Source organism: Myiozetetes cayanensis, unplaced genomic scaffold (genome assembly GCF_022539395.1).
Source record: "Myiozetetes cayanensis isolate MyiCay16 unplaced genomic scaffold, myiCay2020 scf2-11, whole genome shotgun sequence".
Classification (NCBI taxonomy): Eukaryota; Metazoa; Chordata; class Aves; order Passeriformes; family Tyrannidae; genus Myiozetetes; species Myiozetetes cayanensis.
In genome coordinates, this window is record NW_026087411.1 from 51216993 (window position 1) to 51231596 (window position 14604).

Consider the following 14604-nt stretch of genomic DNA (forward strand, 5'->3'; position numbering starts at 1 on the left):
TTTGTCAGCAACAGCTTTACTGATGTTTAGAAAGTTAATACATAACAGTCAGATAATTAATAGTCCTCACACTCTGTAAATACCTCCTGTGGCATCCTCCTTATACATTGCTTCAGAGTACCAGCCTGGATAATCCTTCCTGAACACAGCTCAGCTCCCTGATCCTTTCCTTTGCAATATGTCTCCATAACCTTTGAGCACCTCTGCCATTTCTCTGATGCACTTCTTCACATTCCTTTGAAGGTCTCACAGTTTCATAATTATTTAATTTCTTGCTTCAAATATCTCTTTTTTTTCCCCTTCTGGAATCCCTATTAAGAACATGACTTCTCACAAATATATAGCATACTGTAATATAAACACAAAGTGTACCAAGACCTCTGCCTGTTCTGTGAGCAAGCCTGCCTCACTGTGCCCTTGCAGTCTTTCATTCAAGTCTACCTGGACTATCTTATCCTAATGCTTAATCCAAAAATATTTCCTCATTCTATGTTTGTGGGCACTTTGAAGAACCATTGTCCGAGACTGTGGCCTAAGAATTAGCAGACACATATAAAAATAGCATGGAAAAATACCATAAATAAGAAAAAATAGAAGGCTGAGGAAAATCAAGAATTGGAATTGGTGAAGTGCTGTAGCAAGTCTTAATAGGACAGACCCTGCATATTTATTTATTCTTTCATTTGTCTACTAAGCCTATATGGAAATTATTGATGCTAGTAGTAGCTGGTGGCTGGCAAGCTGAGTTCAGGTATCCTGAACTGAAAAACAATAAATGGAAGGAAAAGCCATAAGCACATAAAGCTCCCAGATTTAGAAGTTACAGAAGGGGGTAGCAAGAGTTCTATGCATGTAAGCTTTTGCTGAAATCAGTGGAAGCTAGTCTTTCAAAGAAAGCTAAAGGTCAGGTATTTATGATCAAGTCCAAAAGTTAATGAGCATGAAACCTACAGCAGTACTGATAATTTGTTTTTAGTCAATATCATCATTTGAACAAAAACATTCTGAATGCAAGCTTTTAGCAGCAGCAGTATAACTTCTAAAAATACATTTATTTAACAATGCTATATTATGAGAACATAAAATTTTAATGAATACGCAAATGAATAGTGCAAAGACATCCTGTGATGTGTTATCTAAAAGCTCCTCAACTTGAGCACTAATAATAAGCTTAGTGAGCTATGAATTCTTCAATGATTAACAATATAATAAAGTACTGTTCTCATTTGGAGACAGCAGCTATTGCTAAACTAATAAATATTACTTTATCAGTATAAAAGATCTACCAGTTGACTTCAAAGTTGAGAAAAGGATAGATAAAATTTCTATTATCTTTTCTATGAGAAAACTGATGCACAATCCAGTAATGTAGGAGAAACAGACCTAAAGTCTCATAATCTTCAGTGCAGTGTCCTGTCCCAGGGAGCCACGTTCATAACACCAACTGCTTTTAAACACTACTGTTAATGCTATACCAAAGGATTCATATAATAGAGCCCTTCAGATATGCTGGAAATACTTTCCAGTAGAGAAGTTTAGAAAGGTTACTAAACTTCAGAAATATTGCCCTTACTGTGGAGTACAGTAGGAACCTCCATTTATAACGGGAGGGCAGAGAGCACCAGTTCAAGGCAGACACTTACCCTGAAGACGCTGCATGACATTGGCAATGTCTCTAGATCTTGTGACTAGTCGGGATGAAGCCATGATCTCTGCGCCACAAGTCCAGTTCCCCTGAGAGAAATCTCCCTCCAAGCTGTGGAGCTCAGTGAGATGAGGATCTTGGACTGCTTCCGTTTTTGCATTCAACCCTCAGCCGTGTCACAGCATCCCTGGGGCAGTCAGATGCCTCCAGTCCAATGCTGGCCCTCATAGGACCAGGGAAAACAACCTCAGCACCTGAGAAAGAAAGTATCAAGATTTAGAGGAAACTTACCGGCTCAGCAGAACTAAGAAGTCTGAGCCTTAATAGTTATCTTAACAGATGAAGAGTGGTATGTTTTGCCCATAGTGTACACCCCAGCCAGAGATATAATTAATGCTAAAAGCTTGCTTGGCAATCATCAAGCAGAATGAAGCTGCAAAAACAAATCATTAAACACAATTGGCAATGCACCAGACATAAATCCTTTCCTGAGGATGCTTGTGGATGTTGTTTTAGAAATAACAATAATGTTACACTTATTAAAAGTAATAACGTGATATTTCTTAACATAAGTAATATTAGGTATAAAAGAGAAAAAATTGAACCACTTGTAAAATGCAAAAGCCGTACAACTCTCATTCTATTTCACCATGCTAGGAAGGGGCACGTAACAAAAACTCATTGATCAGGACAATTCCTAACTCCACTGGCCAGTGTAGTCTAATCTGAAAGACTGAGATTGACATATTTCATTATTAAATAAAATTGTATTTACATTAATTTTTCTAGTGTGTGATGATGCTGTATTTTGGGTCACTTAACATCAAAATCTGTGAAGTAGAACTGCTACACGAACATAACACTTTTGTAACTATGTGATTATAAAATTGGTCTAAAAAAAAAAACAAATTAGATTCTTCAGATAACCTATCAATAACATCTTATTTTCTGAAGAACAAGGACATGTTGTGTATGTATGCACCAGCTTCCCTGATAAGAAATACCTGAGTATATACACACCAAGAATAATTGCACTCATACCACACAAACTGGGCCAATCCCAAATTCAAGAGGCTAGGTAGCTGATCAATATCACAAATGTGAGTGAGTTTATTAGTGGTGTGCACTTTCCTCTTTTCCTGGCCCCAAGGTCTGTCAAAGAAGAGTGTTCCATTATTAGGCAGACAAGCCTTTAGGCTGCACAGCTTTTGGCCCTATGAAATATCCCAAAGGAGCTGTGTCAACATGTAAGAGCTGCCAGAGGAAATTACATTTCAACATTTCCTTTTCTGGCTCTTCAAACCATGCCTGACCCAAGGAACTTCCTGCTTTCCCTCTTACTGATGTTTTTATTGTATGTTTACATTGTATTTTGGATACGTAAATGCTGCTCAGCTTAACAGATCGAAACTGGCTTTAAATCAGTGAAACTGAGAGAAGCACACTTTTCATGGACAAGGGTGCAGAACAGACCACAAAGTCCACTCATATGCTTGGGTTGTGCTCTTGCATGCCATGGCCACAGTGGTACTAATACCTACTCCAGACACATTGCTATTTTTGTATACGTCTGCACTTTGCATGACACCTGGATGCTCATATCCTCACTCTCTTCCCACATGTGTCTTCTCTCTCCTTCAGGGACCTCATTCTCTTCCTACTCCTTCCCACCTTCCAGGCTCTGCTCCACATGCTTCTCAGGATGCACAGAGACTATGCACATCAGTCACCATTTCCCAAGCACGGAAAGGCACCCTGGCAGGTGGGAACCTCGCTCTTGTGACACAGGCACGAGAAGGTGACACCATCACACCTCTCAGCTACAACATAGGCTGGGGCTGATGGCCCTCACTGTTGCTAAATCACTAGAGAGAGCATTAGCAAGAGCACACCAAACAGCACCTGACCAGGTAGATGCGGGGCTGGTGGAGGTTTTCTTATGCTCACATGTCAGCTTGGTGAACTTTGCTTCCTCTGTAATATTTCTATGAAACATCAGCTTGTCTAACCCCATCCAAACCAGAAATATTTATAACACAAAGAGTTAAATGTAGCCTTGTTCCTGCAGCAGTGGCACTGCTAACATTTCAAACAGCACTGTAAGTGAGGTACAGCAACTTCTAATAGCAAGCTGCTAAACTAATTTTTAGGCAGGGATAATGGGCATTAAAAATGCCTTGTCTGATTGTTTTTGGCTAATAGAAATAATATCAGAATACCAGCCCACTCACACCGTGATGGAGCTGGTGTAAATCAGCTGTACATGAACAGATTTAGAGGAGCTGTGGAAGATCCTGATCCAACTCCAAGTTAAAAGCGTATCAGAAATTGTTATGAAGATATATGCTCAATCTACTCATACAGCAGCCTGAGTCACTACACAGCAATAAATGGAAGACGTGCAATTAATAATTTATTTAGCTGATATTAAATTATATGCTTCATAGGAAGAACATGCATTTCTAAATATAACTCCTCATTCAAAAGCTCCTTTGCAAGCAGTGGGAATTAACCCCTTTAAAGATGACACTAAGTTAGGAAAGAAAGATTCACGTGTGCACAGTCACCTTCACAGGCAGAGAATCACAGCTCATAGCACAGCAAAACATCAACAGAATAGATGAAACAAATCTTCCCATACCCTTCCCATGTGTCTTCAGCCAACATCTAAAGCTCCACAGAACAAAAAATCCTACATGAACAATCAAGTGTTCAATGTAATGCAGAGGGAAAATTTTTCATGATTTCTACAAGTAGGTAAAGCCTTCAACAATTTTTTTTCTAACTGAGAGACTACTAAATCTTTAAATATCTGCACAGCTGCTACACAAAATAATTTTTCATAAATGGAATGACTTTTCAATTTCAGTGTGAGACACAAAGATGTGTCTTCAGATGGATGTTTTCAAAATACACAAATTTTTACAAAGTGCATGGCTTAAATCCCATAAATCTTAGCTTGAAATAAACCTGAAGGACTATATAAGCTATTCCCTGTTGTAGCATTCAACAAGTGATTATTCAACATTATAAATTACTATTTTTTTTGGTCTGAACATATATGGAATGAAGATGAATTTCACAAGAGTGAAATGGAATGGTTTTGCATATAAATTAGATAAATCTTTTATTACATTTGCCACTTATCTGGATTAAACAGATAAAGTTACACTGATACCATTTTCTTATATTAATAACCTGGTACTCTGGTTTTGGAAAAGAGGAAATGTGAACTTCTTCTCTCATATAATAACCATTTGGCTTCAAATCCTCTTCAAATGCCAGAAAAGTGGGATGTCTCTTATACAGAATAGGTAAGAAAAACACTACATCTATTGTGGGTTAACTTTTCTGGGTCCCTCATGTAATCCTCTTTTTCTCACTGTGCTCAGGAGTACTTTGAATTTAAAAAGTTAATATATATTTCTTTTATTGGTAAAGCTAGAATACCACTGGCAAGACCATGTTGTATTTTATCTTTTATCTCTTAAATTTTATAAAACATACTAAAGGAAAACAGATCTGCCTGTCAACAGTATGGTTCCAGAAAAACGAAGAGATATCCGCTAGATGCATGCAACATATAAGATGTGCAACATGGCTGAAGGTAAATCTGACCAAAAGAAGGGTAAACAATTCTCCAAATGTAGTTCATGTTGGTACAAACTGCAGATTCCAGATGACCTCACCAGTGGTCCCTTCCAACTCTAATCACTCTGTGATTCTTTGATTCCCACTGCACTGGGTTGATATATAGCAGCCAGGAGAAGAAGCTACTGATGTAAAAGCATGGTTGTACCTGAAAATACAATTCCAGGCTTCTATAAACTCCAATTATAGCAGCAATAGATAAAGAAACTCCAGACAAACAACAGTAAACACGGATAATAAGTAAAGATATTGATGAGAGCAAGAAAGGACTGTGGCAGACAGTGAAAGGACTGTTTCTGATCTAGCACATTTCAAAAACAGATATTTGAGAGGACAGTAAGCAGAGTAATAAATTCAAGGAACTCCTGCAGCTAGAAGTCATTTTCAAATCAGATGTTACATAGATGTAAGAAATACAGTGGAATAACTACAGTAACTACAGCACATGGACTGAACAGAATCTCAGGAATAGCAGAAATAAGGTCAAGTGCTGGGGTGAACGAAGAGGCAGACTTTCCTGGCAAGCAAGTTCCAGTTGCATGGAATTGACCAATTAAAAAAAAAAAAAATCAGGAAAAGAATTTCTGAGCATGGTTTACTGCTATAGTGCAAGAAGTCCACTTCAATGAACAGGTTTAGATTCTGAAATGTAAGAGGTCTTGGAAATGCAGCCAGGGTGATAGATGCTGCTGGAAGGGATGTAATCCTATGAGAAAGCAGTGAGCCTCATGCCAGTCAGGAATAAATGATTCACATAAAGGAAGGAACCAGCATTTTTAAATATCAGATAGTCACAGAACCAGCTATTTTAGTTTGGGTTTTATTAGTTAGTAGTGGGAAAAAATGGTAATCATAGAAAATAGCTCTGATTAAGGACATGATTTAGGTAATCCAAAATATTGCAAGAATAACTCAATGTAAGCAGGTTGGAATATAATCTAAAGAGACAGTGTTTAAAAAGTAAAAAAAAAAGAGGAATCAGTACAGAACTCAACTAGACTGAAAAGTACAGTGTCTCCCCTGTGAAGCAGGCTGGGGTTTTCTTTAAGGTATAGTTTTTTTCCAAGGTCTAGCAGCTGCATACCTATGCAGGGCAGAATAAAACTGCTCCAGACATAATTGGAAAAGCCATCACTTAGACATAAGCAGGCAGAAACAAAGGATGAGAAGTGAAGAGCACTGCCATAGTGTTTACTGTCTACCTGGAAGAAGAGAGGCCGAAAGGCCATTTGAGAAATAAAGACAGCAAACAAATGGTTCTTAGCCAGGTAAGTAAAACGAAAGTATAAAATAAAATAAAGAGGAGATTAATTTGCCACAGTTAATACTATACTGATTTTTCCACTGAAGACATTTCTGATAGACAAAGGCACAACAAAAAATGGAAGCAGCACCATCTGAAATGAAATCAAATTTAAAAGTGGAAAAACTCAATAAAATCCATTCCAGAATATAGATAACTTGTAGATCATAAATTGAGAATCCATTTGTAAACTTATTTGAATAAATCTATCAAGTTGCAGTTAATGCCTACTGGATATACTAAAATTAGGAGCTAGGACAAAGAAGTGAGGTAGCGTGATTCAAAAAGATTCTTAATACTATCCTCAGAGAAAATGCGGTATCTCCTCACTGATCTTCCAAAATCTAGGTCAACAGAGGAGTCCCTTTGGTAATTGTTTCTGATGGCTGAACTGCAAATCTGTAGTTGTTAGCTTAAACCCAATGCAGCAGAATTCAGTGGATACTGGAACTTTCCCAGGTCCAATAGGACATAAGAGTGCACCACATAAGATCATGGAAAATGTGATTTTGGGTCTGAAAGGTGTTTTCAATAGTTGAATCCAAACATTATCACTCTGTGCTTCCTTTCTCCACTATGTGGATTGCTTTTGAATAGAAAACCATGGAAGAAGAGACAAACTATGACCTTTGACAAAGAACGTATTGAAACAGGAACACTGAAACACAGTGTTCTCACTGACCATTCAACCCCACACTGACTCAATGTGCAGCTACCTGGGGGTACTGAAATTTGTTTTTGTTGGGAAGTATGGGTAAGAAGAGAGTGACATTTGGATCCTTTCTGCAACTCCAGATTATTTTGGTTCATCTAGTTATCCTTCAGTACATTTTGGAGTTGAACAAAAGTTTTTCACTCTACAGAAGTCTGAAGGTCTTGCAATAGCAATTAATAATTTGGAAGATCAAGGAAATTTACACATCTGACATTTAAATCTGTGCATATATGGCACACAATCTTCTATGTTTTACCTACAATTGTACTCTAGTATTTAAAAATTATTTGCAGGATCCTAGTCATGCACCTGTGTAGGTATTTGCATTTCAGCAAGTGAGCATTTTATTGTCTAGTTTTTATTAGTTTTTTGGGAGGATGGGCAAAAATCCAGTGGCTGTGGTTCTTGACTTGAAAGCTTTAATGTCAATTGAGCAGAAAATGCAAAGTGGTCTAGGATATATAAAAGGCAGAGACTTGCTATTTTTTAGAAAAATTGGTAGAACATATGTTGTTAGATACGTTCAAAGGTCACTCACTCTTACTGATACAAAGAGTTAGACCTCTTATACTACAATATAGTAATCCTGTTATTGAAGTTCTGCAGGAATATATTATAGTTACATAGCTGTTGGTAATGGCAGGAGACTGGGATCAGTAGCTCATTACCTTCTACAAACACAGGATATAATCCTTGCCTCAGAGAGCTTACTATCTTTGCAGACAAAGACAGGCCACGATTAAGATCAGAGGTCACAATACACAAGCGAATAGGACAGAGTGAAGTCCAGATCTAACGTGTAAGCTGGTTAATAGTAAGAGAATCGTTCTGATTTTTCTGTTTTAATACTGATAGGGCATCTAGGATTTCTGTGGTATAATATGACCTTTAGCAAAAGACTCTTGTAGAGGTACATCTATAGGAGAAAAAAAGAAAAGAAAAAAAAAGGACCACTAAAATAGAAAACACTGAGGCATCTCAGGAAAGGGTGGGTCAAACTGAGTTTGAGATAAGCAAGTAAGCGTCAATTCTTTGGTATTCCTGCACATTTCCCAAACAAGAAACCTAGCTTAAGTGTAACTCGTAAGCACGGGGCAGACAACTGCCATATGGATGGAGAAACAGAAACACCTCTGTCTTCACTGCATCTGTGACTTTGGGTGAAACAAAGGCAAAGTCCAGTTGCTACAGAGGTACACCACTGCACCTCTAAGGAGACACAAGTTTTGTGACCTCTAAGGAGACACAAAACCTCTAAAGTTTTGTCACTAACCACGGTAACAAGTAAGTATGGAAAAAAAATGTTTATGTTTGATATGTTCCCGATAACTACAGCCACTACTTGATAAGAAAAAAATGAGCCGCTACTGACTTCCTTTAACAAATCATAACTGAGATAGGTCAGTGGGTATCTGTCTTAAGGTTGAATGTATGTGTATGCCTCTTGGGGCCTGATCCACTGAAGCTCTGTAGACCCCCAACAATCACTCCAACTGTGCTGACCTTGCAAGTTCTCCAGGGATTCATGCTTTGTGCAGCACCTCACCCAGCAAGATCCTCCTCAGAGCTAGGAACTCTTACCCTCTCCTCAAATGTATTTAAACACTAACAGGATGTTGTTTCTACCTTCCCTGAGCACCTCTGCTCTCCCTGACCTGGTATCACAGCATTAGTTTCCTTGAGCAGTATACTCACTGACACACTGTGCAACTCAGCATGGCTCTAGTGAAGTTCACAGAAAGATACTTCTAAGGTCCCAAGTAAACAAAAAGAAAAAAAAAAAAAAAATCGTTGAGGACTTTCATATTTAATAAAGAGAAATTAATGCTGCATGGAGGTGTATAGTCATTATGAGATTCTTGTGTCTCTACTAAATGCAGCAGTCCAAATCACTATTGACACTTACCACAATAACTCAAAGTAAAAATACAATAAAATTACAAAAAAAATGTATTAGGGTTCATTTGTTATTAATATCTATCCACTGGTATTTTATACTGAGCAACACAGAATTGCTATTGACATATATTATCTTTGAAGGTAATACAAAACAAACAAACTAAAGTAGACATTATTAACAGAAATTAAAAGAACAGAGGGAAGTGTAGGGATTATTCCTTCTGCTTTCATATTTAGCAGAGTTTGCCAAAATGATAATTAATTATTCCAACATGCAGCACCATGCTCATTCTGGAGAGCTCCTTTTCCAGGTGAAAACACTGGTGCCTTAAGGAGTATATTAAACATCCCAAATGACAATATGTGACTCCCAGAAGAAAGAAAAAGTAACTGTACCTCATAAATCAGGGGTATTTTAATGTCATTCAGCATAAACAAACAAACAAACAAACAAACAAAAAAGAACTTCTGTTTATCAATCAAACAACATAGCACCCTGACTTTTTCTGTCCAGTGGCAACATTTTAACATAGCTCATCAGCACTTATAGCTTGGGATCTGTTTAAATGTAAAAGTACACGCAGGAATCACAGAAATAGTTATCAGAGATCACAGAGAGCAGACAGCCCATCACTACAAGTAGACTTCCTACTACAAGGAAGAGCCTGTTAAGAGTCGTTCAACAGGCTCTGCACTTGGAAAGTACTGGCAAGCAGCCAGAAACACCACACACTATTTTCCTATAAGCCATATAGGTATAAATCCCTCACAGTGAGGAGCACTGGAGTTTCCCTCAGCATCACATAGATGATTTACATAAGTATTCCCTCATCAATTTGCAAAATCTGGTCTTCTGTGACAGGTTACTAATACTCCTTAAAAGCACTTTTCCTCAGCATGAATATGGTTGTGAAAATCCTAGTAACAACCTTGACTGTATTTCAGCAGGTCTTACCTCTAAGGAGTTGCCACACAAACCAGGGAACATATGGGCTCTATGCATCTCTGTCGCGATGCACTTGTCCTTTTTGCATCATCACTGCAAGCAGCCCAGCCTAAAACTGGCTTCACGGGAGCGCACATGAATAGTCACATCTCCCCCGATTAACTACGTTTTGGCCTGCAGTGTGTGACTGAGCATAAAACCGGGTATCTCTGCAATGTACGCTTACGTTCACTTCAGGAGGCGAACCACTACAGCCCTCCGCCGGGGTTCTCTAGTCCGAAAGGGCAAAACCTCAAACCCACCACGGAAAACGCACAAACTCCGAAACCACGGCACCGAGTTTCGGATTAACCTCAAGACAGTTCGGCGCTGGGGAGAGGAGGAGGCGGCTCGTGGGCAGCCGGCAGAGGCTGCCCCATGGGGCTCCCTCCTTCCCGGCCGCGCTCCAGCGGTCCAGAGACTCGCGGGCTCACCAAGGGCTCCCCGGGGCGGCGGCCCCCGCCGAATACCCGCAGCCCCAGCACCCCCTCGTCCCGGCCCCGCGCCCCCGCAGCGCCCCTACCTCCGCCCGCCGCGCCGCACCGCACCGCACCGCACCGCACCGCACCGCACCGCGCCGCACCGCACCTCGACGCGCCCGGCGCAGCTCCCTGGTTACCGAGCACAACACGCCGCCCCGCCCCGCCGGCCCACGGCGAGGAAGCAGGTGCGGGGGTGGGGAGAGGGCGGGAGCGCGGGTGCGTGTGCGGGGGAGGGTTGGTGCGTGTGCCGTATCCTTGCGGCGCTCCCCAGCCCGCCCCGCCACGGCCGCCTCCAGGCTGCAGCCCGACCCCCCCGCCGTGCCCCGGAGCCCGCTGTCCTTGCGCGCATCGCGGGGGGGCCGCGCCCCGCCCCGCCCCGCCGCTGCTGCAGCAGCAGCAAAGCCGGGGCAGCTTGTCCGGGGGCGGACGCACTGACCGCTGTGCCGGGCAGTCGGGAGATGAGGCGCCGGCCTCGGCCCCGAGCCTCAGCACCCCCCATGTGCGCCCTGGCGAGTAGCCGAAATACTTCTGAGAGCGACTGTGTTGAGCTGTCGCTGCTAATTACTATTACTAGTAATATCACTATTATTATTGCTGCAATATGCAGCGTTCATGTAGGGGCATTACCTTTGGCGTAGGCTCCAGAGCATCATCGCGCAGGGAGCTGCACAAGCAAACTGGGGCACCAGCTCTTACATAACAGCAGCAGGACAGAAATATTCAAAGGATCTAGCAAGACGGTCTGCCACTTTTGAGCTCAAACTACACTAGCCGTGCAGCAGTGTTTATGCCACTAGTATAAAATGTGATCCTGCCTCTTCCAAAGACATTGCACAAACCATATGACCTAATTGGGCTTTTTCCCTCCTTCATTTTGATTCTTACCATTTAAGGCTAGCTTCATGCAGGAGATAGAAAGACATTTTTCTGCTTATGGGGTGGATCATCTCTGGTCTGTGTCACTGGGAAAGAAAAACACTCATTTTGTTGGGAGAAGCAGTGCCAATGAACCTCTTAGTTTTCATCTTTTCTGGCAGTGCTGCAGTGATTCTACAACATTAGCATGCAGGGTGTTTACTGAGTGGACGGATGGAATCTGATTTAGGCAGCAGATATTATTCGGCATCATCCCATCCTGTAGCACTAGCCATGCTAACATTAGTGCTACCCTTGTGGTATGAACACTTACACTTAAGGCACCTATTCTGACACTACAGAGTTATGGATTCCACACTTGGAACCAGGATCTTGTGTGGAAGAAGCAGACATACAAGGAACTACAGCAAAGATTCATGTGAAACTGGGATGTACATATCTAGGTCACCTCCAGCCATCCACAAAAATTACCTCTTCCTGACAATGAGTGTAGCCAGGCATAGTGGACCTGAAATTTTCCTCCTTTGAAGGGTTGCAGGGTTTTTAGGTTGTTTTGGTCTGTAGGTTTTTTTGTTTGCTTGGTTGGTTTTTTTTCCTGCAGGAGGGGAACTGCTTTTTCATCTATTTTCTTTCTTACCCCTTTGTCCTGCTTCTTTGCTCTACCCAATGCCAGTTGCAGCATCAAAGATGGCAAAGGAAGTGGATGCTGACATGCTTGAGTTTCCCCTTTCTACATATATCTTTTCGCTGAATAAATTCCTCACTTTGCTGCCTCTTTCAGAAAATGCTTTTTTATTTTATTTTTCTAGGTTGAGAGTAGGACTATTAACATGAGAGAGAGCATCTTCACTACATAAACTTAGACTTCACATAATAATACTACTATTGTTTGAAGCAGTTCAGCAAAGTACTTGCTAGTGTGAGCTTCCTTAGTTCTCTAAATTTCAGCACTATATGCTGCACTATATGTTTTAAAAGCTCAGCTAAAATCATTGACATATGTTCTGCCTATCAGTTGTAGAAGGAAAAATACAGAATCCTTACTGGTTTTCTGTATAACTATTTTGCCTTTAATAGGCAGAAGATGTGGCTTATTTAAATATCTTCATCTTCATAATTACATGAGAATATAACGACATTCCAGTTCGTCCTATATACAAAATAATCAAATCCACCTGTGAGCAGAGCTTGCGTCTACCTTATACAACAAAGTTCCTCCAAACTAAGATGGCAATTGTAAGCTCCACTGCACTTTTTTCAGATTCTTTTTTGATAGGAATAAAAAATTGTCTTTGCTATCCCAGGAACAAGGCATTACAATTTATCATTATTGCTTTTCTTATTTTGCTTTTAATTGTTAAAAAATCATGATCTGAAACTGTTGCCTCTAGGGCATTTGCAAATAGCTCTTCTGGAAGGAAAGGGGATTAGATTGGCTAATATATAGTGGTTCTAGCAAGGGGTCACCTCACTTTCCATCTATCCTCTGTCAATATGACTGGGAATTTTCAGAAAGCAAAAACAAGAAACATATTCAGTTATTTTTTAGTCATTTAAAATTAATGAATTCCTTACTCCAAATGTATACTTTCACTATTATTTTAAACATGCTTCATTTTAAATAGTCAAATGAAGATTCTTTAATAGATGTTGGCATTGGTTAATTTGAAATGTAAATATTGCTTTCACTGTAGAGATAAGAAAGAAAAGAAAAAATAGTATAGTAACATAGGTCATTAAAGGACTCTTACTGTGATCAAAGCAAATTATTTAGTTTGCAGCACACTTCCAAAAGCACTCTGGTAATGGCCTCATCTCAGGACAGGTGGCAGCCAGATGAACTGCCCTGGTGGACAAGTCTAGCCAAGCACTGAAGGACAGTGTCCCTCTTCCAACAAACACACCATCTCAGTACTCAGGTAGGACATTGCAAACCACAAGGAAATACAGCAAATATCATCAACAATGACTCTGTGCCAAGGACAGCACAGCACCCCTGAGGGCTGCTCCTTGTAGCTGAGACATGAATGAGGTCTTTGGCACTGAAGAATTCTGGGCACTCTTCCTCAAAAGAGAAATACTCCCTGTTAAAGAGGTACAGTAATGTTTCAGTTTGCCTCACTGTTGTATCACTCTCTACCTGATCCACTTGTGGTTGCCAGACTTCAAAAAAGATCTACATCAGGTAGAGACAATCCAGAGGACAGCCGTGGGAATTGTGAAAGATCTAGAATGCTCAATCCAAAAGAAAAGACTGAAATAGCTGTTTAATCTAGAGATTAGAAAGTGGTGGGATATATAAAAACATTCAAAACCATAAAGGAGCACTGCAAAGGGAAGGGAATAGTCACTTCCCCAGGATCCACAGTGCATAGAACAAGAAGTAATGTGCATACATTGCAACAGGTGATACTGTCATATCAGAACCAAAGGTTTTTGGAGGAAATAAAGCTTTGCACTACATACCACATAAGGAGGAAGTGAAATTTGAATCTTAAATGTGCGTTTTAAAGCACAGCCTAGACAAGTGTCTTCCTGGAGGGCATTTTTAATTTTTGATACTTTGTTAGGGTGCAGAACAGGATATATCTTTAAGTGTCTTGGTCTCAATTTTGAGTCCATTTGCTGCAACTGTGAATGCTGAGACTGGTTTGAGCAACAGAACATACCCTTATTTCTGCAGGTTATGCAGCAAGCACTAGTTGCCACTTCCTTCCTGTCACAAACTGCCACACAGTATCTATGTGCAACCTTGAAGCATTGCCACACATCTCCTTAGAGATGTGTGCAGTTCTACATCTGCTTTGCATGTACTGTACCAAGCATTAATGTATAAACATTGTATAAACATAGAATCAAAAAATCATTTAATCTGGACAAAGACTTGTAAAATCATCAAGTCCAACTGTTAACACAGCACTTCCAAGTCCACCACTACACTGTGTTCCTAAGCATCACACCTATACATCTTTTAAATACTTCCAAGGATGGGGACTCAATCACTTTGCTGAGCAGCCAGTTCCAGTTCATGACAACCCTTACCATGAG

General features: G+C 40.4%; 2 protein-coding genes across 17 annotated transcripts in view; both read right to left on the reverse strand.

Moving 5' to 3' along the window:
• Window positions 1-1845, reverse strand: part of SYNE1 (spectrin repeat containing nuclear envelope protein 1) — a 298651-nt gene extending 296806 nt beyond the window's left edge. For all 16 annotated transcript variants that reach the window (XM_050314877.1, XM_050314878.1, XM_050314876.1 and 13 more), the window contains exon 1: window positions 1644-1845. In XM_050314877.1, coding sequence (XP_050170834.1) covers window positions 1644-1707 — 64 coding nt within the window. In that variant the 5' untranslated portion in view covers window positions 1708-1845. The remainder of the gene's footprint in view (window positions 1-1643) is intronic.
• On the reverse strand, window positions 1766-11330 carry LOC126640137 (POU domain, class 4, transcription factor 1-like). Its single transcript, XM_050315701.1, has 3 exons — window positions 11308-11330; window positions 10722-11218; window positions 1766-1899 (listed from the first exon to the last, which is right to left on the reverse strand). Exons 1-3 carry the CDS (start codon window positions 11328-11330, stop codon window positions 1766-1768), a joined length of 654 nt encoding a protein of 217 aa, XP_050171658.1.
• Between the last annotated feature and the right edge of the window lie 3274 nt (window positions 11331-14604).